The sequence below is a fragment of the Aquarana catesbeiana genome, linkage group LG02, assembly GCF_042186555.1.
Source record: "Aquarana catesbeiana isolate 2022-GZ linkage group LG02, ASM4218655v1, whole genome shotgun sequence".
Classification (NCBI taxonomy): domain Eukaryota; kingdom Metazoa; phylum Chordata; class Amphibia; order Anura; family Ranidae; genus Aquarana; species Aquarana catesbeiana.
Window position 1 is genome coordinate 403142079 of NC_133325.1, and position 22055 is coordinate 403164133.

The following is a 22055-nucleotide window of genomic DNA, read 5'->3' on the forward strand; positions in this document are numbered from 1 at the left end:
CCATCCACTGTCTGTGATGGAAGTCTCCCCCTTCCCTCCCCTACATCTGAGAGGGAGTGAGTACACTAAGATAAGGGGGACTCAGATGTAAGGGGTGCTCTGCAGACTCTGATGTAAGAGGGGCTTTGGGAACCCTGATTTAAGGGTAATGCTGGGAACTCTGATGTAAATGGGGGCTTTGGGGGGCAGAAACCCCCCTACATCAATTTTCCTTGTTACACCAGAGTCCACAGCATTCCCCCTTAACCACTTGCCGACCTGCTCACGCAGATATACTGCAGCAGGTCGGCTCTCCTGCACGAACTGATGTACCTGTACGTCAGTCCGTAAAATCAGGATATCGGGCGCGTACCCACAGACTCGATATCCGCTGGCGGCCCGCGATCGTGACAAAGAGAGGCAGAACGGGGAACTGCCTATGTAAACAAGGCAATTCCCCGTTCTGCCTAGTGACATGACAGGGATCTACTGTCCCCAGTGATCGGGAACAGTGATCCCTGTCATGTTTCAGTAAAACCATCCCCCTACAGTTAGAACACGCGGAGGGAACACACTTAACCCCTTGATCGCCACTAGTGTTAACCCCTTCCTTGCCAGTATAATTTTTACATTGATCAGTGCATTTTTATAGCACTGATCAATGTAATAATGTCACTTGTCCCGAAAAAGTGTAATTTGGGGTCAGATTTGTCCGCCGCAATGCAGATTGCCACCATTAATAAAAAAATAAAAAAATAAAAGTCCCTAAATCTTTCCCATAGTTTGTAGACGCGATAACTTTTATGCAAACAAATCAATATACGCCTAATGTGATTTTTTTTTTAACCAAAAATATGTAGAAGAATATATATCAGCCTAAGCTGATGAATAAATTATTTTTTTAATAATTTTTTTGGTATATTTATTAAAGCAAAAAGTTAAAAAAAATTATTTTTTTCAAAATTGTTGGGTATTTTTTTGTTTATAGCGCAAAAAAATAAGAACCACAGTGGTGATCAAATACCACCAAAAGAAAGCTCTATTTGTGGGGAAAAAAAAGGACGTCAATTTTGTTTGGGTACAGCGTCGCACGACCACGCAATTGCCAGTTAAAGCGACCCAGTGCTGTATTGCAAAAAATGCTCTGGTCAAGTGGTTAAAGAAAAAAAAAATTGCGCTGCTAAAGTGTTCGGGTTTGGCTTGAAGAAAAGGTGGCAACCCTAGTTCCACCTCTTCTCCATCCTATCCAACTCATGCACCCCCACCACAGTTTCCATTGTATTTCCACTTTAACTGCTTGCCGACCAGCCGCCGTCATTATACTGCAGCAGGTCGGCTCGTTCCCGCAAACCGCCGTAGGTGTACGTCGGTCCCTTTAACAGCTATAGCGGGTGTGCTGATGTGTGTGGCCGGCAGCCGTGATGTCCGCTGGCCACCCGCGATCGCTCCACAGAGAGGCAGAACGGGGATCCGCCAATGTAAACTAACAGATCTCCATTCTGTCAGGGGAGTAGAGAGTAATCTTATGTTCCTAGTGATCAGGAACAACGATCTCTCTACTCCCAGTGAGTCCCCCCCCCCAGTTAGAAACACCCCCCAGGGAACAAATTTAACCCCTTGATCGCCCCCCCTAGTGTTAACCCCTTCCCTGCCAGTGTCATTTATACAATAATCAGTGCATTTTTTTAGCACTGGTTGCTGTATAAATGTCACTGGTCCCAAAAAAGTGTTCGATTTTGTCTGCCGCAATGTCACAGTCCTGCTAAAAATCGCTGATCGCCGCTATTACTAGTAAAAAATAAATTTATAATAAAAATGCCATAAATCTATCCCCTATTTTGTAAACGTTCTAACTTTTATGCAAACCAATCAATATATGCTTATTGCGATTTTTTTTTTTTTTTTTACTAAAAATATGTAGAAGACTACATATTGGCCTCAACTGAGGAAATAAGTATGTTTTTTTTTTTTTAACATTTTTGAGGGATATTTATTATAGCAAAAAGTAAAAAATATTGTTCTTTTTTCAATACTGTTCAGTTTTGTTTGGCTACAACGTCACATGACCGTGCAATTGTCAGTTAAAGCGTCGCAGTGCCGGTGTCTTGTCAAATACAGTCCCCTATCATATAGTGTCCTCCCTGTACTGCGCAGGCGCAGTACGGAGGACAAACGAGACGCCGAAAGTCTCCGAAGTTTAACAGCTGATCATCAGCTGTACACGGCGCCTGCGCTGTTATTCTCATCCTATGTCCAGGATCATTCCCTACTATCCAAGTGGACATAGAGTGAGAATATATAGTTGCCGAGCGCAGCGAGGCCGTGCCCGAAGCGTGGTGAGCGAAGCGAGCCCGCGAGGGGCCCTCTTACACAGCCATCGCTAAGAACTGCCGAAGCGCCGTGTACAGCTGATGGTCAGCTGATCAACTTCGGACATTTTCGGCATCTCCTTCTCCTCCGTACTGCGCAAGCGCTGCGCCTGCGCAGTACGGAGCGGACACTATCCGATAGGAGGACACTATATGGCAGAACACCGTCTCACAAAAAAAATGGCCTGGTCATTAAGGGGGTAAATCATTCCAGTCTGTAACTGGTTAACGTACGCCTGCCACGATTATAATCTATCGGCTTCCACCGGAGAACCAATCCCCCATCCACTGTGAACGTTCAGTGCTGGAAGGAACGTTCCGCACAGTGTTGCTGGGATACCATAACTAACCCTCCACCATTCAGCTTCCTGTCAACTCTTAGGCACTTCCGCCAATCACGTGCTACGACGAGAAGAGCGACTTCGCGCACTTACGTCACAGCGCGGTATAAAAGGCTAGATCGGAAATCTCGCGATCTCTTCCCTTCTCCCAACATGGCGGTGAGTGTACGCGGCGACGGAGAATACCGGCTGCTTTAATCCGCTGCAATCCTTCTGCTGTGATAATAGCGGGCGGGTCGGCTTTGTGCTAGTGTTATGTAGCCTCCTGCCGGCCTCGGGCGCCTCATTATTGTATGGCTGAGAGTGAAGAAAGGGGGTTGTAGTGGTGGCTGGGCCTAGTGTGTCTATACATGACACTGCACCTAGCAATGCCTCCCTAGGGCTGCTCTATTCTACAGCTGGAAGCTACACTTTGTCTTGTTGGTCTGGAATGAAGTGAAGGCCTGCGTTCTTTTAGCTCTTGGAACATGTGTTGGTGTTATTTGTGATGTTAGTGTCTCTATAGATGAGAAAAGCTGGACTTTGTACATTGGAGACCTAATAATCTCATGTATAGCTATGCTGTATGTATGTGACGTATAATGGTTTTTTAAAGGGCACCCCTAGAGAAAATGTGCTGTGCCCACCTCTCCTATGTCCTGACTAGCTGTGATGGTTGTGCTCTGCTGGTCCCCTGTACTGCAGATGTGATCAGGACATGATCAGACTTGTCCCATACTACAGTCTGCATGTTGCTGGAATCAGACCCTACCTCTGGATGCAGCAGCCTCTGCTCAAGGCCTAACCCTCTTAGGATTATTGTGTTTTGATTTTTATTTTGGTATAATGTATGAATTATTCCATTGATGCCAGATGCAGTGGGATAAGTTTTGGAATACATGCCCACTGCATGGGTTGTTTAGAGACACACACACACTCACACTCACACTCAAAGGAAATGCAAGCAAACTCCTAGGAGAATTGCAATTGTGCGTCGGTCTGCATGGCAAAATGCATACTTTTTGCTGGGGATGGGTGCTTACTCTTCTCTATAAAGTGGATCTTACCTTGTAAACAAAAAATATAAAAGTCAGCAGCTACAAATACTGTAGCTGTTGACTTAAACAAAAAAAAGTACCTGTCCCAGGATCCAGCGATGACTTCACCTGACCTATCTCTTTGCTGATATTCATGCTCAGGCATCCTAACTGTGGGAAACCGATTGACTCCTTGTGGCTTTGCAGCCAACTATGCCCTGTGATTTGTCCCGCAGTCTCCTGTGACATGTCCCAGGAGTATGGGGGGGGTTTGAACTTTCACTTGGATTGCTGCGTCAAAAGTGGAACTTCCGCTCATCTGATTCCTCCCCCTTCCATTGCCACAATTGGCACTTTTCATGGGGGAGGGGGTGCAGATACCTGTCTACTACAGGTATTTGCACCCACTTCCTGGAATAGACTCCTGCGGTAGTCACGCCCCCCCCGGTCTCCTGGGAAACACACAGGTCCCAGGAGATGGCAGGGACCATTTAAGACGCGCGGTGTGACTCGCACATGCGCAGTAGGGGACCGGGAAGTTAAGCCGCAACGCTTCACTTCCTGATTCCCTCAGAGAATGGCAGCAGCTGGGAGCCGAGCGATTGATCAGCTTTGGCTGCCGACATTGCTGGACTGCAGGACAGGTAAGTGTTCATTTATTTAAAGACAGCAGCTGCAGTATTTGTAGCTGCTGGCTTTTAATTTTTATTTATTTATTTTTTTGGTGGACTCTCTTTTAAACTTTTTTTTTTTTTTTTTCCCCTTGCGGTCTGTGCCGCTGTTCAGGCCATTCGCCCTTTTTGTCCTGTTTACCATTATCATTCAATGTAAATAAAATCCCTAATTTTTGGTTGTCTCTAGAAAAGTAAGAGAAATGTTCTAATGAGGAACACTGGTTCTGGTGAGCAAAGGGATTTTCTTTGCAGAGATTTCCTTTCACTTCCTGATTGGCTATGGGACAGGAAGTGAAGGGAAATCTCCAAAATGGGATACAGATGGCAAAAAAAAAAAATCTGACACGTTTTATAACCCTTGCTCAGTCCACAATGAAGAAAAAAGTTTTTAATATGGATTTTCACATAAAACAGGAAGTTCCACTTATTCCCCTCCATGCACTTCTTGGGTAGCAGTTACATATTTCTGACCAGCCCCTACCTCTGCTGTTCTTGCCTTTGTGAGAGGAGCAGAAGTTCAGCCTTCCCACCTGAGATACGTCCCAAGAGACTTCAGGGACCATTTAGAAGGCACTGCACGTCTCACGCATGCGCAGCATAAAGCCGTTGTAAAACAGGAAATTTCACCTGGCTTTCCACAAGCAAGATGGTGGTGCCAGGGACCCCAGGACTGGTGAACTGGCCTGGGTGATGACAGCATTGGATCCCTGGGCTGGTAAGTGTCTATATGTTAAAATTCAGCAGCTGCAGTATTTTGGTGCTGCTGACTTCATTTTTATGTAAATGAATGTAGATCCTCTTTAATAACCTCATTTACTTAGAGCAGAGTGAGATGCCTGGTATATTAAAGTGGTGTTCCAGCCTGTAAATACATTTTAACTGTAGCTGCTGAGTTTTAATATGACACTTGCCTGTTCAAGTTATCCCCCAATGTCGGCACCCCTAGCCGATTCATTCATCGGCTTTGGGTGCAGGCACTGGCATCTTCGATATGGGAAACAGGAAGTAAAGCCTTGCCGCTTCAGATTGTTTCCAACTGCACATGCACCAGTCGTACTGCGCTTCCTGACTGGTCCTGCTGTCTTTTGGGACTTGTGTGTCTCCCAGGAGGTGGGGGGAGCTGGATATTTCATAGATCGCTGTGTTGATCTTACCCATAGGTGGAAGTTCAGTACCTGGTGCCAAATGTAGCAGTGGAGGGTGTGAACAAGCTGAGCTCCACTTTATAACACTTTATTGATAATGCTAAAATTATATAAGCTGGCTTTCAATTATATTTATTCCACAGTTTGAGTGTTGTGTTTTTTTAACACTGACATGCTCTTCCCTAGGAAAAATCTGAGAAAGAAAATCCTATGCGTGATCTGAGAATCCGCAAGCTCTGCCTCAATATCTGCGTTGGAGAGAGTGGTGACAGACTGACCCGGGCAGCCAAAGTGCTGGAGCAGCTCACTGGGCAGACACCTGTCTTCTCCAAAGGTAAGCTACTTGCCCTGCAGGGAGGCCAGTTTCACTAATTGCATAACAAAGCTTTGCTTCTGGAGGGTGTGCAATACTGTTGGTCTGATGGGGGGGGTATATTCTGTGGGTAACATTCTTACATTTTTTCTATATTTAAGAGAAGTTTAGTGTTTTCCAAAAAAACACCTTTATATGAGCCAGGGTGGGTGCAGCATCAATCTGATGCTGCATCTGTCCCCTACCACCTCTGCACTGAGAGCTGAGCAATTAAATGCTGCTGATCACTCAAATCTCCCTTATGCTCTGAGTGGAGAGCCATGACTGTCAGTCACCAACTTTGTTCTTCACCTCCAATGCTTACTGGAGTGTCGGGCTGGGGAGAGGGTGGCTGGCTTGGGCTCCCAGCGGCACAGCTGAGAGGCTGAACCAAGCTGCTGGTCCAGGTATCTGGGTGGATCCCAACTGTAAAGTCAGGATCTTTACCCAGCCAGCCTGAATCAGATGAATGATGTCAGCCGGCTTTAGCCTGATGTTGGCTGAAAATGGGTCATGAGTGCAGAACTAACTGCACTCCTGTGATCCATAGATTTGCTGCTAAAAAGCTTTGATCATCCTTCTCTTTATAAGTAACCCTTAACTCATTTTTTTTTTTTCTGCATTGCCCTGGTCTGTTGGAGGCAATGTTTCAGTGTGATTTTTAATCCTGTGTATACGGACATGCAACGGGTGTTTGGCACCTAGCAGAAACCTGTGACATGTATGCATGCCATCATGCAGCTTAAACAGTAAAGAACAGGAGTTTCAGGATGGCGGTGTGGAAACAGGGGCAAAGAAGGACTTGACTCCATGGACTATAGCACTGTTTTTTGTTTGTTTTTTTTGTTTTTTTTTCCCTTCCCTAATCTTTCAGGATAGCCATCTGAGAGATGATTGGCTCCACCTTTAACAGGAATTACAAGCACAGAAAAATTGGTTAAAAGTACCTCCCCTGCCCTGAGTTTCATTGTATAGTGTATAAAGAGGTCATTTAGTTTACCCGGTTAGTTAAGGTCCTCTTTAAGCAGGTGTAATCAAGTCACTAGAGGATCTCCAACTCCTGGGGAGAGATGATCTACAAATCTGTTTTGTTATACAAAGTTGGATGTATGGCGCATCAAGCCTTCAAAATGAGTTGTATTTCTTTTGTTTAAAAATAACAAACATGTTATACTTGCCTGCTCTGTGCAGTGGTTTTTCACAGAGCAGCCTAGATCCTTTTCTTGGGTCCCTCTTTGGCTGGCCTGGCCCCTCCCTGCTGCTTGCTCCCACAGCAAGCAGCTTGCTATGGGGGCACCCGAGCCGCAGCTCCATGTTCATTCAGGCACAGAGCGGTGGTTTGGCCCTGCCCCCTCTCTATCCTCATTGGCTCACTGATTTTGAGAGCGGGCACCAATGGCATCCCCTGCTGCGTCTCAGCCAGTTGGGAGGGTGAGTCCCGAGCAGTTGAGTCGTTTGTGCAACATTGCTGGATCGAGATGGGATCAGGTAAGTATGGGGGGGGGGGGGGGGGGCTGCTCAGTTTGTTTGTTTTTTTTCTAAGCATGGAATGCTTGAAGATAAAAAAAAAAAAAAAAAAACCTTCTGCCTTTTTAGAACCATTTTTTAAGGGGACTATTCTAAGGTTCACATGGTAGTTCTCCTTTTGTGGCATTCTGACACTTTTTTCTTTTTGAAAGGCTTTTTCTGTAAAGTGGAAATGACCCTGTCTACTAATCTCCAAAATAGCCAAATCATTGCTTAGTTTAGCTGTTTTAGTAATGTAGGTGATAGTGGCCAGACTGATTTTCATTTATCTGCCTGATTTTTGGACAATAAATACGATGGCTTGCATGTCAGTGTAATTTTTATTTATTCTACAGCTCGTTACACCGTGAGATCTTTTGGAATTAGGAGAAATGAAAAGATTGCAGTTCACTGTACTGTCAGAGGAGCCAAAGCAGAAGAGATCTTGGAGAAAGGGCTTAAGGTACACCAAAAATCAAATCAAAATTTCAAATAGGCCTGATATGTTGTGCTTTAGTGCAACTTTCGGAATTTCACTTAGATGCCAGCTAAGGTAGGGCTGCAGAAGCATGGCTTTTCAGCTCCTTGCTGGACATCCTCTCAGCTGCTGTCATGATCGTTTTAGTGCGGTTGTTTTCTAGAACAATGTTTCTCAAGTCCAGTCCTTAAGACACCCCAACAGGTCATGTTTTCAGGATTGCCCTCAGATGAAACTGTTGTAATTACTAAGGCAGTGAAACCGATCAAATCACCTGTGCAAAATAATGGAAAGACTGCAAACATGACCTGTTGGGGAACCTTGAGGACTGGAGTTGAGAATCACTGTTCTAGAAGATCTCTAAAAGCGCAAAAAGAATCTGTAATTGGAAGTATCTGATGCTTAACCACTTGCTGCCCGACGGCGGGACGGTGCAGCTGTTCTGGGCCGCCGTCATATGATGGCGCAGCCCAGGGGGCGCGCACCAGCTGCATCTCTCGGGTCCCGCGATGTCCACCGGGCACCCACGATTGACCGGTAACCGAGCAGGACCGTGGATCTGTGTGTGTAAACAGATCCACGTCCTGTCAGATGGGAGGAGACCGATGGTGTCTTCCTTGTACAGAGGAACACCGATCGGTCTCCTCCCCTTGTGAATCCCCTCCCCCCACAGTTAGAATCACTCCCTAGCAACACATTAACCCCTACAGTGCCCCCTCCTGGTTAACCCCTTCATTGCCAGTCACATTTATACAGTAATCAATGCATTTTTATAGCACGGATCGCTGTATAAATGTGGTCCCAAAAATGTATCAAAATTGTCCGATGTGTCCGCCACAATATCGCAGTCATGATAAAAATCGCAGATCGCCGCCATTACTAGTAAAAAAAAAAAAAAAAAAAAGGCTATAAATCTATCCCCTTATTTTGTAGACGCTATAACTTTTGCGCAAACCTATAAATATACGCTTATTGCGATATTTTTTACCAAAAATATGTAGAAGAATACATATCGGCCTAAAATGAGGAAAAAATTTGTTTAAAAAAATAAAAAAAATTTGGATACTTATAGCAAAAAGTAAAAAATATTGTGTTTTTTCTAACTTGTCACTTTTGTTTTGTTTATAGCACAAGAAATAAAAAACGCAGGGGTGATCAAATACCACCAAAAGAAAGCTCTATTAGGCCCCTTTCACACTGGGGCGGTTTGCAGGCGTTATTGCGCTAAAAATACCGCCTGCAAACGTCCCAAAACAGCCTCCGCTATTTGTTCAGTGTGAAAGCCCGAGGGCTTTCACACTGAAGCGGTGCGCTGGCAGGAGAAGAAAAAATCTCCTGTCAGCTGCATCTTTGGAGAGGTGAAGGAGCGGTGTATTCACCGCTCCTAAACCGCTCCTGCCCATTGAAATCAGTGGGACAGCGCGGCTATAGCCGTGCTATACGAGTGGATTTAACCCTTTTTCGGCCGCCAGCGGTGGGGTTAAAACCGCACCTCTAGCGGCTGAATACCGCGGTAAAATAGCGCTGTTTTACCGCCGACGCCCCCTACCGCCCCAGTGTGAAAGGGGCCTTAGTGGGGAAGAAAATTATAAAAATTTCATTTGGGTACAGTGTAGTATGACCGCGCAATTGTTTAAAGTGCGACAGCGCTGAAAATTGGCTTGGGCAGAAAGGGGGTGAAAATGCCCAGTATGGAAGTAGTTAAAGACCGATTTTTTTTTTTTTTTTTTTTTTTTTTTGTAGTGGTCATGACTTAAAGCGCAACTAAAGGCAGTTTATACTCTATTCCTAGAACAGTCCCATCCGGATCCAGCATCTTCTGTTTTTCATCCATCTTCAATGGCTGGCGTGGGATGACATCACTGTGCAGGAGCTGTCATTCTGGCACATAGGGATAGGGCTGGGAGCTGTAAGCTTAGCTGTGCATGGGCAGCTCAGTTTAAATGCCAGGGGATGCTGCAAACAGGCAGGCAAGTGTCTTTATTGCAGATAAGACATTACATGTCTCTTATGCAATAAAAAAAATTTCTGCCTGCGAACAGTGGAACGTTACAATTCTCCAGCTGTGGCTGAAAATAAAAGCAGCTCGGACTTCTATACTCGACCAATCTCCTATACTCGGCCAATCTCCCATGCTGTCACCATATTAACCTCCCCCCCGGGATTTATGGGAACAATACTTGAAGGCAGAGAGGACCCGTACCTTTTAGACCTGGTGTAAAAAGTATTTCGATATTTAAAGGTGCTAGAGGATGATCCAAGGGATAAGGGGTGGTTTTTAAAAAGTGTCACCTTGATTCTGGCACCCCACCAAAAAATGATTGGCTCATCACCGATGGGCTGTCTCAAGGCCCATACTTGTGAGGCAGATGTGCGTGTTTGATCTTTAAGCGCTGAAAGCATATAATACATGCCCCAAATGCTAATGTGATACAACATATCTAGTGCAATAAATGTTTTCCCAAATCCAAATGTCAAAGTATCATGTGTCCTAAAGCAGAAAATGGTGAAGATAGAGGTTCCCACCACTAATATGTCTCCCAGTAGGCATGTGCTCCTAGAGATCTGTTTACACACCGCTTAGTCTTCCTCAAGCTCAGGTGGACATTTTGCATAATAGAGAAACTTAGTGTAAACATCCCATTAAGTTAAACACATGAAATTAGAAAACCTAGAATCGCGCTAAACATAAAAGTGAAATAAATGTGTTCTCATGTACCGACCAATTAAGTGAATGGTCACATACCTGATAAATTGATATAAATATAAAGCAAAATTAAATACAGGATATGGACAATCGAATATTGGAAAGCCCCACCTAAATATGTGGGAATGTCAAACAAATCCCGTGGTAGTGTCATAAACAAAAAATATCCACATATTTGTGGATATTTTGTTTGACACCAACACAGGATTATTTGTTTGACATTCCCACATATTAACCACTTTGCATCCAGGCCATTTCTGACACTTCGCTCCTACATGTCAAAAATCATCATTTCTTTGCTATAAAATTACATAGAACCCCCAAACATTATATATTTTTTTTTGCAGAGACCCTAGAGAATACAATGGCGGTCATTGCAACTTTTTATCTTGCACGGTATTTGCGCAGCAATTTTTCAAACGCGTTTTTTTTGAAAATAAAACAGTTTCATGCTTTAAAAAAAACAAAACAGCAAAGTTAGCCAAATTTTTTTGCATTGTGTGAAAGATGAAGTTACGCCGAGTAAATAGATACCTAACATGTCACGCTTCAAAATTGCACACGCTCGTGGAATGGCGCCAAACTTTGGTACTTAAAATTCCCCATAGGCGACGCTTTAAAATTTTTTACTGGTTACATGTTTTGAGTTACAGAGGAGGTCTAGGGCCAAAATTATTGCTCTCGCTCTAACATTCGCGGCGATACCTCACATGTGTGATTTGAACACCGTTTTCATATGTGGGCGGGACTTGCGTATGCGTTCGCTTCTGCGCGCGAGCTCACGGGGACAGGGGCGCTTTAAAAAAAATCTTTTTTTTTTTTATTAATTTTACTTAAAAATTTTTATTTTTACACTTTAAAAAAATTATTTTTTTTTTGATCACTTTTACTCCTATTACAAGGAATGTAAACATCCCTTGTAATAGGAATATGACACGATCAGTCCTCCTTACAGTGAGATATGGGGTCAATAAGACCCCACATCTCACCTCTAGGCTGGGAAGCCTAAAATAAAAAAAAAAAATAAAACGATCGCCGCTTCACAACCGAAGCGGCGCCATTTTTTTTAATGCAGAGGCCGGGCGTGACGTCATAACATCGCGCCCGGCCTCCGAACGATCATAGAGACTCCGGCGACCATCTGGTCCACCGGAAATCTCTATGGTGAACATCCGGCGCCGGCGGATCCGCTGTCTGACTCACCGATCGCTGAGGTGAGTCGGTAGAAGCACCGGAGGGCGGTGGGAGGGGGGGGACGTCCCCTCCCGCCGCCCGTAAGAACGATCAAGCGGCGGAACAGCCGCTATGATCGTTCTTATGGTGTACGGAATCGCGAGCTGAAAATGCCGGTATCTGAATGATGTCTGTAGCCTCAGACATCATTCAGATATAAGCCCCGAAAGTCGAGGACGTCATATGACGTCCTCCGGATGCCAAGCGGTTAAGGTGGGGTTGTCTAATATTCGATTGTCCATATCCTCTATTTATTTTGCTTTATATTTATAGCAATATATTTATCAGGTATGTGACCATTCACTTAATTGGTCGGTACATGAGAACACATTTATTTCACTTTTATGTTTACCGCGATTCTAGGTTTTCTAATTTTTGTGCACTGTATTTGTTATGCAGGAGAATTGCTTCTGTTTTTCACTTATTCATTTGTCAATTTTGAATGGGTTTATGTTTTATTACTTTTTACCTAGCGCAGTTTGAGTTTTTCTTTTCCTAAACACATGAAATGTACTACCATAGCAGTGAAGTAAACTGCAGGTAAAAGTAAATAATCCAAGGCATGGATGGGTTCGGCACAGGGAAGCAAGTGGACTGCCAGTAACTACAATCTCTCCCTGATCAATCTACAGCTTAGTAACAGCCAGCCTGTGATGAAATCCATTCAGGGTTTCCTGTTTGCAGCCTTTCTCAGTCACTGTAGTTGCCCTTGCCTTAAATGCTTCTTGCTAGTTCAAGACTGTTGGCTCACTTAGGCTTTGCTTTTGCTATTGTTAAATATGCTTGCTTTGCTATACATGGGTGTAAAATGTAGTATTTAGGTCTTGATTTCATTGGTCACTTACCCTTTTTTTGTATACAGGTCAGAGAATATGAGCTGAGGAAGAATAACTTCTCTGAAACAGGAAACTTTGGCTTTGGTATCCAGGAGCACATTGATCTGGGTATTAAATATGACCCAAGCATTGGAATCTACGGGCTGGATTTCTATGTGGTATGTATAATTCAGAACACGTCTATAGTCCTTTAAAAACAGTTCATGTTATCCTTTTTTGTATAAGGAAGATGGCACTGTAGTTTTAACTTAAAAAAAAAAAAGTACCCTTTCTCCCAGTTGATAGACGGTTGTCATGTGACCCAGCTCTTTCCCAGCCTATCTGCAGGGAAAGTCCATCTAAATCTGCTAGTACTACCTTCTCCCCACAATACTTGCTGCCCAAAGGTGTCTCTTGCTCCTTCATCCAGAGTGGAGATTCCCTTAGGCAGGTAGTGTTACTGATCTTATCACTTGGTAGGTGATAAGCCATTAAATATGAGGGCAGCCACCACATTAAGGAATAGCAAGCTTTCCTTAAGAATTCTCTTTGAATTTGGGTTTAATTCTGCTTTCAGCAGTGTCGGCCTAGAATATTTTTTTCACAGTACAGGAGCCCAGGACAGCCACACAAGGTCAGGCTGGCTGCCCCTTCCTCTTTTGGTGATTGATCCCAGAAGCTGCAGATTTAGTCACTTAAAGGGAAAGTTCACCTTTACAGAAAAATCTGTAAGGTGAACTTACAGCAGCTTAATCTCCAAAATGTACCCCGTCAGGAGGTACTTTTAGAAACCGTCTAATTGGTGCCGATCAATCAGAATCTGCATAACCTGTCCAGTCAGCAGGGAAGAGTGGAAGCTGCAGGGATTTCTAAGCCCAGGACCCATAAAGTGGCTATAGCAGGGCTCAGAATAGGAGACCGCCGTGCTCTAGGTCAGCGGGGCTGGGGGGGGGGGGGGGGGGGGGGTTAATAGGGATCTTAGATCCCTGATCTCTCAATGGAGTACCTGTCACTGCCTCGTCTATCACAAGGGATGTTTATCTCTTGTGATGGCAATAAAGTTTAATCTCTCTTTTAAAAAAAAAAACTGTTTAAAAAAAAAAAATACCCTTGCATACGTAGGTCCTGCACACAAGTTAACGGTGATCCTCTTGCTTGTGAGGTATCTATGTGAACGTCAGAGCAATAAGTTTGGCTCATGTTTAACTCTAAACTGGTAACCTGTAAAGTGGAGTCTATGGAGATTTTTAGGTACTGTAGTTGGCATTTCACAGGTGTGCACAATTTTAAACATTGTTATGTTTGGTATCTACTGGAGCTGTACGATTAATCGTCAAGAATCGTTATTGTGATTTTTTTTTTTTTTTTTTTCCCCATTGTGATCTTGACGTGTTTTACGATTATTTCTATGCAGACTTCTCTGCTCTTCTGAAGCCACAGCTGTCAAAAAAAAAAAAAAAAACAGGCAGTCTGCCAAGAATGACAACAATAGCAGTGGAACTTAAGTATAAACATTGTAACAATTTGTCAAAGGAATAGACTTGTGTGAATGAGGAAAGTTTAACCACTTAAACACTAAACCTTTTTCTGACATTTGTTGGTTATAAGGCAAAATCATTTTGTTTGCTAGAAAATTACTTAGAACCCCCATATATTTATTTTAGTAGAGACCCTAGAGAATAAAATGGTGGTTGCAATATTTTATGTGTTTGTGCAGCGGTCTTTCAAATCCAATATTTTTTGGAAAAAATTACTTTAATGAATTAAAAAAAAAAAAAAAAAAACTAACCAGTAAAGTTGGCACAGTTTTTTTGTATCATGTGAAAGATTTTACGTCGTGAGAGAATCATGATCTTTCTTTTTTTTTCTAAGCAAAAAAAATTGTGATTCTCATTTTAGCCAGAATCGTGCAGCACTAGTATCTACCTAGTGCAACATAGTCTTTTTATTATCCTGGGGATACTTCTGACTGGATTGAGCCTAGCAGCCCCTTTTTTTTTTGCTTTTTGATTCCTAGCTCTACCTGCTGCAAAACTTTAGAGTGCGTTGAATTGATATTTGCCCTTGCTGCAAGACTTTCACAAGCCTTTATTTTATACGTTCACACATTCTGGTGACAATTGGCTATCGAAGAATTTGCTGAAAGCCCAAGGCAGCCTGCATATAAGAAATGCCACTCCATATTTGCAGGAGAGAGATGGCTTTGCAAACAAGTTAACCACTAAGTAAGCTCTTGTGTTCTTGATTGGAATCTGTGAAGTTCACACTTGTCCATTCAGATTGCAGTGATAGTGGAATGTAACACCTGAAGTAGGCAGTGACACACCTTTGGATGTCTGAATGCACCTTGGGAAGTTTAATTTTCAGTGTGTATCTGGCTTAACCACTTGCCGATCAGCTGCCATCATTATACGTCGGCTCTCCTGCGCGAATCGCCATACTTGTATGGGGGCTCGCGCGGTTGTGGGCTTGTGCCGGTGGTGCTCTTTTGCTGCAGGAGTGTGCCAGCGGGTCAGGTGGACTCTAAGTCCGCCGGCGACCTGTGATCGTCTAGTACAGAGGCAGAACGGGCTTCTGCCAGTGTAAACAAGCGGATCCTCGTTCTGACGGGACATGTCAGATCTTCTGTACCCAGTGATCGGGAACGGTGATCTGTCATGTCCCAGTGAGCCCATTACTAGTAAAAAGAAGAAAAATGTCCCTAAAATCTATCCCATAGCTTGTAGATGCGATAAGTTTTTTTTTTTGTTTTTTTTTTTGTGCAAACCAATCCATATACGCCTATTGCGATTTGCGCCCCCCCCCCCAAAAAATATATAAATGTATAATACATATCTGCCTAAACTGAAAAAATGTCTTTGGTTTTTTTTTTTTGTTATGTATGCTAGCAAAATAAAATTTTTATTTTTACAAATTTGTCACTCCTTTATAGCACAAAAAATTAAAACCGCAGAGGTGATCAAATGCCACCAAAAGAAAGCTCTATTTGTTGGAAAAAAGGACATCAGTTTTGTTTGGGTACAGCATCGCATGACCGCAATTGTCAGTTATCGCAAAAAAAAATGCGCTGGTTATTAAGGGGCAAATCCTTCTGGGGCTGAAGTGGTTAAACAGTTGCATCTTAATCACTTCAGCGGATTTTACCCCCTTCTTGAGCATGCCATGTTTTGCTATTTGGCACTGCACTTTAACTGCTGATTGTGTGGTCATCCAACCCTGATACAATATTTGTATCATATTTTTTTTTTTTTCTCACACAAATGGCTTTCTTTTGGTGGTATTTGGTCACCTCTGGGGCGAGATGGATATACATACTTTGTTTTTTAAAAAAAAAACAAAAAACTATTTTTACTTACTATGAAACTTTGCCAATAGAAATTTTGACCAAAATGTATTCTATGGTTTTTGATTTAAAAAAAAATCCCATTAAAGTCTTGGTTTGCGTGAAAGTTATAGCGCCTACAAACTATGGTATACTGGAATTTTTATTTTTTTAAATGTATACTAATGTTAGCGACTTATAACAGGATTGTGATATTGCGGCAGACAATCTGACGCTGGGGGGGGAATGGATTTGCTGCCACTTAAATCACCCATGCCATTATTAGTGCTAGAAATATACTCGTCATTGTATTAATGACACTGACTGGGAAGGGGTTAATGTCTAGGGAGATCAAGGGGTTAACTATGTGCCTAAGTGTAATGGTATGTATTTACTAATCTCTCACAGATCCCTCCCTGTGTACAGAGCTGTGTGTTGAATGTCAGCACAGAGTTCTGGGTTGTGAATGTACATGGCCAGAGTAGACAGTGACCTACCAGTATGTAGCTTTGCCTACAGCACCTGCCTATCCGCAGAAAAATGTGGACGTCAAGTCGTTAATGCAAATCTGTTACTTTGCCCATTGCAAACAGTTTCTTGTACAACTTTCTTGAATGTACTGATGTTAATATTGAATCTGCTGACTAGGTTAAAAGTGGTTGTAAACCCTTACATGTATTGAGTGAAGTGACTAGGCTCAAATGATAGAGATGAAATAAATCCTGCATAATTGGTATCTGTTCATCTACAGGCTTCTCTTTGCAGCCATTCTAAGTTGAGAATTTATGCAGCTTGCCTTATGAGCTTTCAGGGGGCAGGGAGCTGAAGTTCTCTCTGCAGACAGTAATCTCTCTCGCTGTAGAGGGATTTTTTTTGTACATGATCAGCAATCTTTAGTCTCTAATCTGTTAAACTTCAACTCCCAGCATATTCTAGAACAGCTCTCAAAATTTACACTCTCCTGCTTGCATTTGGCAAGTAGAAATAACCTGAGGGTGAGTGTGGGATGCCTTGGTGGGGGGGGGGGGGCTGGGTGAAGCGGCTGGGGTTAAACGGGAGCCGTTCTCCCAGCGATCGGCCAGGAAACTGGTAGAGCTGGCCGGATAAGAGCGGGGTTCTCCCGCTGTAACAGCTTGGATCTGAAATGCTAGTGCTATCAAACAAAATCCATTCCTCCTGGACTGGCTCCTATGATGCAATACACTGGTCCAATGCTGGGAAATTTTAAGTAGTGTGATGTCTATCATAGGATCTGTCCAGGAGGCGATACTTTGCCAGCGCTGGAGATCCCCGCTCTCTGATCTAGCTGTCTCTCTTTCCTGTGTTCCCTGTGGGCTGATAAGCACTGATAAAGTTAATAATTTTTGTAACTTACTTCTGTGCATTAAAAAAAATTTTTTTGTGAGATAATTACGAGGGTCTGTTTAGGGGTGGAATTAGGGGGAGGGGCATCTGGTGGTGAGTAACTGTAAACCCTTACAAACCACTTTTCACTACAGGTAAGCCTATGAGGCTTACCTGTAGCCACCCTGGATATCTTCTAAACCTGCACGGTTTAGGAGATATCCCCTGTATCAGCATGTGCCGATGTCATCGGCACGTGCACACTGAAGCAATGGCTCGTTCATGCCGTTGCTTCAGCAGTGTGCCGTTACCGGCGGCTCAATGCGTGGGAGTGGTGTCATTGCAGTTCTGGCCAATCACAGTGCCGGAGGCCACGATACCCGGAAATAACTCCGGGAGACATGTTGCCGGGCAGAGCTGTGTGCCGGGACCCCTGTGGGGGCTTCGATCTAAGGTGAGTATTTCATAATAAGCTAGTATGCTATGCATACTAGCTCATTATGCCTTTGTCTTGCAGGGGTTGTTTGGTTTTTTTTTTTTTTTTGTTTGTTTTTTTTTTTTACAGCTACTTTAAGACCTGGCTAGTAGCTCGGGGCTTGAAATTTTGAGCCCTGTTCTAGAACATGTTTGACAGAAGCTAGGACTCCAGGACAATGGAAGACTTCCCAGGTCCCATTGGTCTTAAAACCAAGTATACACACATAGCTTTGTCGGTGAGTGTAACTCCACAAAAAAATAAAGGTATAAATTGCTACCTGGTTCACAAATTCCTTTTTTTTTTGTTGAAATTTACTTTTGCCACAGCCTGTTCAGTAGTGGCTAGTGCCATTGCTTTTTGCAGGAATACTTGAAATATTTAAGTTTCTTGGAACTTCATATGACTTGAATTCAGTAAACAGTGCAGGTTTTCAGCCTATGTACTCCCCAAAAGATCATGTTTCTAGGATTTCTTTAATTTTGTATAGGTGCTAAATTCGCATCAATGGATTGGTATTTGACAGCTTCTTAAGGGAATTTCCAGAAACATGGCCTCTTGATGGGTACAGAAGGACTGAAATTGCAAACTATTGCATGTGACTAGAATAAGGTAGATTCTGGTCGGTTCCGTAGGTACTGGACTATGCTTTTGGTCCTTGCATTTTTATTTTAATTCAAAAAGCCTTTTGTACACCACTTTAGTTTTAAAATTCTTGGTGGTTTTTACTCTTATAGGTTCTTGGCCGTCCAGGCTTCAGCATTGCTGACAAAAAGCGCAAGACTGGCGTCATTGGTGCCAAGCATCGGATTGGCAAAGAGGAGGCCATGCGTTGGTTCCAGCAGAAGGTAATTTGTTTGTAGAGCTTTTCAAGTTTAGACTGCAAGTATTGGTCAATTTATATATCTTCTAATGTTTCCACTAAAGACCTTTTTAAATTTTAGTCAAATGTTTATTTGCAATTTCATATTTCAGCCTGTGGATGGTGCTCTAGGCTTCCCTTAATATTGTTAGGCTATCCTTTGCTACTGTGCTGATACCTGGTTTACAGAATGTTGGTTGCTGACAGTCGAACCCATTCAAATTAGTATTGTAGATGCACTCCACCCATGGGTCTGGGGGGGGGGGTTGCACCCCTTTATGTGCCTTGTATATCACTATCTGCTCTGAAAAACAGCTGGTTTTGAAAATGGTGTATAGTAAAAAAAACTTGCTTTGAACTGAGACTTTTTAAAGAACATAACTCTGGAAGCTGTGCCAAAAAAAGGGCAGAGGGACAAAGGACTAGTCGCCAGGGTTTACTTGTGGTTTCTCTGACTGAATTTGCATGCTATTTGGCTCTGTAGTTAAATGGATTTACTTCTAAATAATCCCATGTCAGGTGAAAAGTCTCTTTTAGGTAAATCATATTCTATTCAGTACACAATAGCTCATAAAGTCACAATAACGAGCTCAAATTTTATTCCCTACTAGTATGGTCAGGTATTGCCAAATAGAAATGTGAGCAGCAATAATTCTGACTTGTGCTACATAAAGTACAGCTTATTTACTTGGCTGTTTGGATGATAGTCTCTGAGAACTTTGTCCAATTCTGTTGTTTCTGCCTTAGAATAGATGGAATGTGCAGTGTTAAAGTTTTCCATTTTTAAATACAATTTCAATGTTCGCTTTTGCATAACACACTGAACCGATTAAGATTTGGTCAGAACAGTGTAGGCCCTAGTGGTGGGGAGATGCCTTAATGCTAGGCATGACTTTTGCAATAAAGGGTTGTGTGCCCCTCTTATGAACTAGTTTCCTCAAATCACACTTTAATAGAAGGCTGCTCCAAGAGTAATACTGTTAATTTGGGGATTGCACGCCTTCAAGGCTAGCCATACATATTTTTGAGAGCCCATTCACATTGGTGTAATGTGCAGTAAAACATGCACTTTCCTGCATCTACTCTGGTGTGTCATGCTTTGTGAAGGACACCCCAAAGCACTGTGTAGGGTGTGACACATTGCAGTGTACAACATGCATCCCTTGTTGCATTGCTAATGGGTTATGTTTGTGGTGTTTTATTTTTTAATGTATGTATGTTTTTAGTGCAGCATTTTTCCAACCAGGGTGCCCAGGCAACCTGGGGTTTTCTTTGGGGGTGCATTGCCAAAATTGTATACAAGCCAGTGTGTGGCTCAAAACTGACATTTTAGTTGTACAAAGCCACATGGTTTCATTGTGCACCAAAACAGCCTTGGCCATTGCTTAGTTTTCAGCGGGTGGAGTTTTTTTACTCCCCCCCCCCCCCTTATAATTACTATGCTTAAAGTAGAATTTATTGCAAAACTTTCATTTTGACTAGCATAAAGGAGGGCCGAAACCACTGGGATTTATTTTTGCCATTTGTGTCCCATTGGGGAGATTTCCGTCACTTCTGTCAGCTACTTCAGTGATCTCTACTTGTCAAGTGGAGTGGGTCCAGTGTTGAGTGGCTGGTCTGAATTGTAAACAGGTCATCTGCTCAGCGCAGGCACTATTCAGAGAATGCTTTTCTTTTTCTGGATGAATGCAGAAGCATTCTGAGGCTGATTGGATGAGGTGGAGCAGTAATGTCACCCCCTCTACCCACTCCAATTGGAGAATCTTTTGCTTTCAATTCACAAAACACAAAGCATTCTGACACCCTGTGCCTGACTGGCTGGCCCACCTGTATTCACAATGCATCAGGCTGGCCTCTCAGCACAGAACTCAGATGAAGTAGCCTAGTCTACCGGCTAGTGATTTTTCCAGTTTCTTGGGGGATCGGACCAATGTAAAAATGTGCTTTACCTGAAATTTGCTTTTTAGACAGCTTCAGCACTGTTTAACAAGATCCTGTTAGTCTGATCAAATGGGCAATGGTCTCTCCCTGTAAGATGTTTAACATCCCAAACTGGGGTAGAATGTTGCTTTTAGAAAACCTGCTTGAAGGGTGTGCAAACTTAAATGTTGTAAAGAATGCTCTTATGAAAGCTAAATTTTTGCGTACAAGGTCTTAATGATTGGGTTTCTTTTGTACATTTGGCTACCTGGCTTCTTGCATTGGCAACCCTGATTATGTGATCAAAAACAACCTAAGCTTTTCAAATGAACCTTTGTTGCACCATTTAAAAAAAAAAAGCCAGCAGCTGTAATTATGACCTTGCTCCAGCACTTTGATTAAGTTTGGAATCAAGAATCAGACATTGAAATTGTGCGACTTCACTTGAAATCGCATGATTTCAAAGCCGCATGTTAGTGCGACTTGCTAACATCTGGTTAATTTCATGCACAGATGCCTATGCAAGTCACACCTGAAATTGCCAAAAATAGTACCAGAACTTTTTCTAATCGGTGCGGCACAGATTTGAACAGTTCCATTGCCAACAATGGTGTGTGACTTGTCATGCAATTTGACAGTTCCAAATCGCATGACAATTTGCACCAGTTTGAAGGGGGGCTATTCGGTGAGGATTTATGAGTTGGAGTGGAATTTGACTCCTGCTAAACAAAAGCATCAGTTGAACAGCCAGGTGACTCCCATTTTCAGACCAGCAGTGGCAGCCTGTATTTCTCATGACAGGTTTACTTATTGTCTTCTATTGGTAAGTGGTATAACCTTTAATAGACACACAGTTGACATTTTCTGTTGGCAAATATATAACATGTTCTTGAGTCTAACAGTTTTTTTTTTTTTTTTTTTTTTTTCTCTAGTATGATGGCATCATTCTCCCTGGAAAGTGAGCTGCTTCAGTTACTAAAAAAAATCAATAAAATTTTCTGACAAAACTTACCATTGTCCTTTTTTATTTAAACATGTTTTCTTTAAACAGTCATAATGTTTAATATAAAAGTTAGGTGATTCGGGTTTTTTTTTTTTTTTTTAAACATGTCTCTACATTGTGACATTTTGAGAATTGTGTTTTGTAGAAACATACATTTTACCTTTCAAGGTCAATAACTACCAGTTGTGAGCTATACCTGGGGACTGCACCGTAATTATGAGTTGCGCTTGTTATAGTAACCAGTCACCCACCTGGGATGAGAATAGGAGAAATAATTGCGGGTCTTGAGAAGTGCAAGTTCTGTCAAGAGGACTGCCACATGTTGCTATGGTGTCCCTTTCCCTGATGATATGAGATGTCACAAACCAACTTTCAGCTTCAGTTACTCATGCCCTTCCATCAGGCTTATTGTATTTTTGGACATATTTCCACATTTAAATTTTTGTAACAGCCTAAACTGCACAGAATCCAAGGAAAGTGCTGTACTTTGTTTAACCACTTGCCATCTGGCTAA

General features: G+C 42.7%; 1 protein-coding gene across 1 annotated transcript; it reads left to right on the forward strand.

The window, feature by feature from the left end:
* The first annotated feature begins 2705 nt into the window (after positions 1–2705).
* On the forward strand, positions 2706–21549 carry RPL11 (ribosomal protein L11). Its single transcript, XM_073615299.1, has 6 exons — positions 2706–2848; positions 5711–5858; positions 7739–7845; positions 12663–12794; positions 18494–18604; positions 21471–21549. The coding sequence occupies exons 1-6, from the start codon at positions 2843–2845 to the stop codon at positions 21498–21500; spliced, it is 534 nt and encodes a 177-aa protein (XP_073471400.1). The 5' UTR covers positions 2706–2842; the 3' UTR covers positions 21501–21549.
* Positions 21550–22055: the final 506 nt, after the last annotated feature.

Bases quoted from the DNA above. Each gene is read 5' to 3' on its own strand.
- RPL11 (XM_073615299.1), top strand. The intron at 12,795-18,493 runs GTATGTATAATT...TTACTCTTATAG, and splicing joins ACGGGCTGGATTTCTATGTG to GTTCTTGGCCGTCCAGGCTT. The intron at 18,605-21,470 runs GTAATTTGTTTG...TTTTTTCTCTAG, and splicing joins TGCGTTGGTTCCAGCAGAAG to TATGATGGCATCATTCTCCC.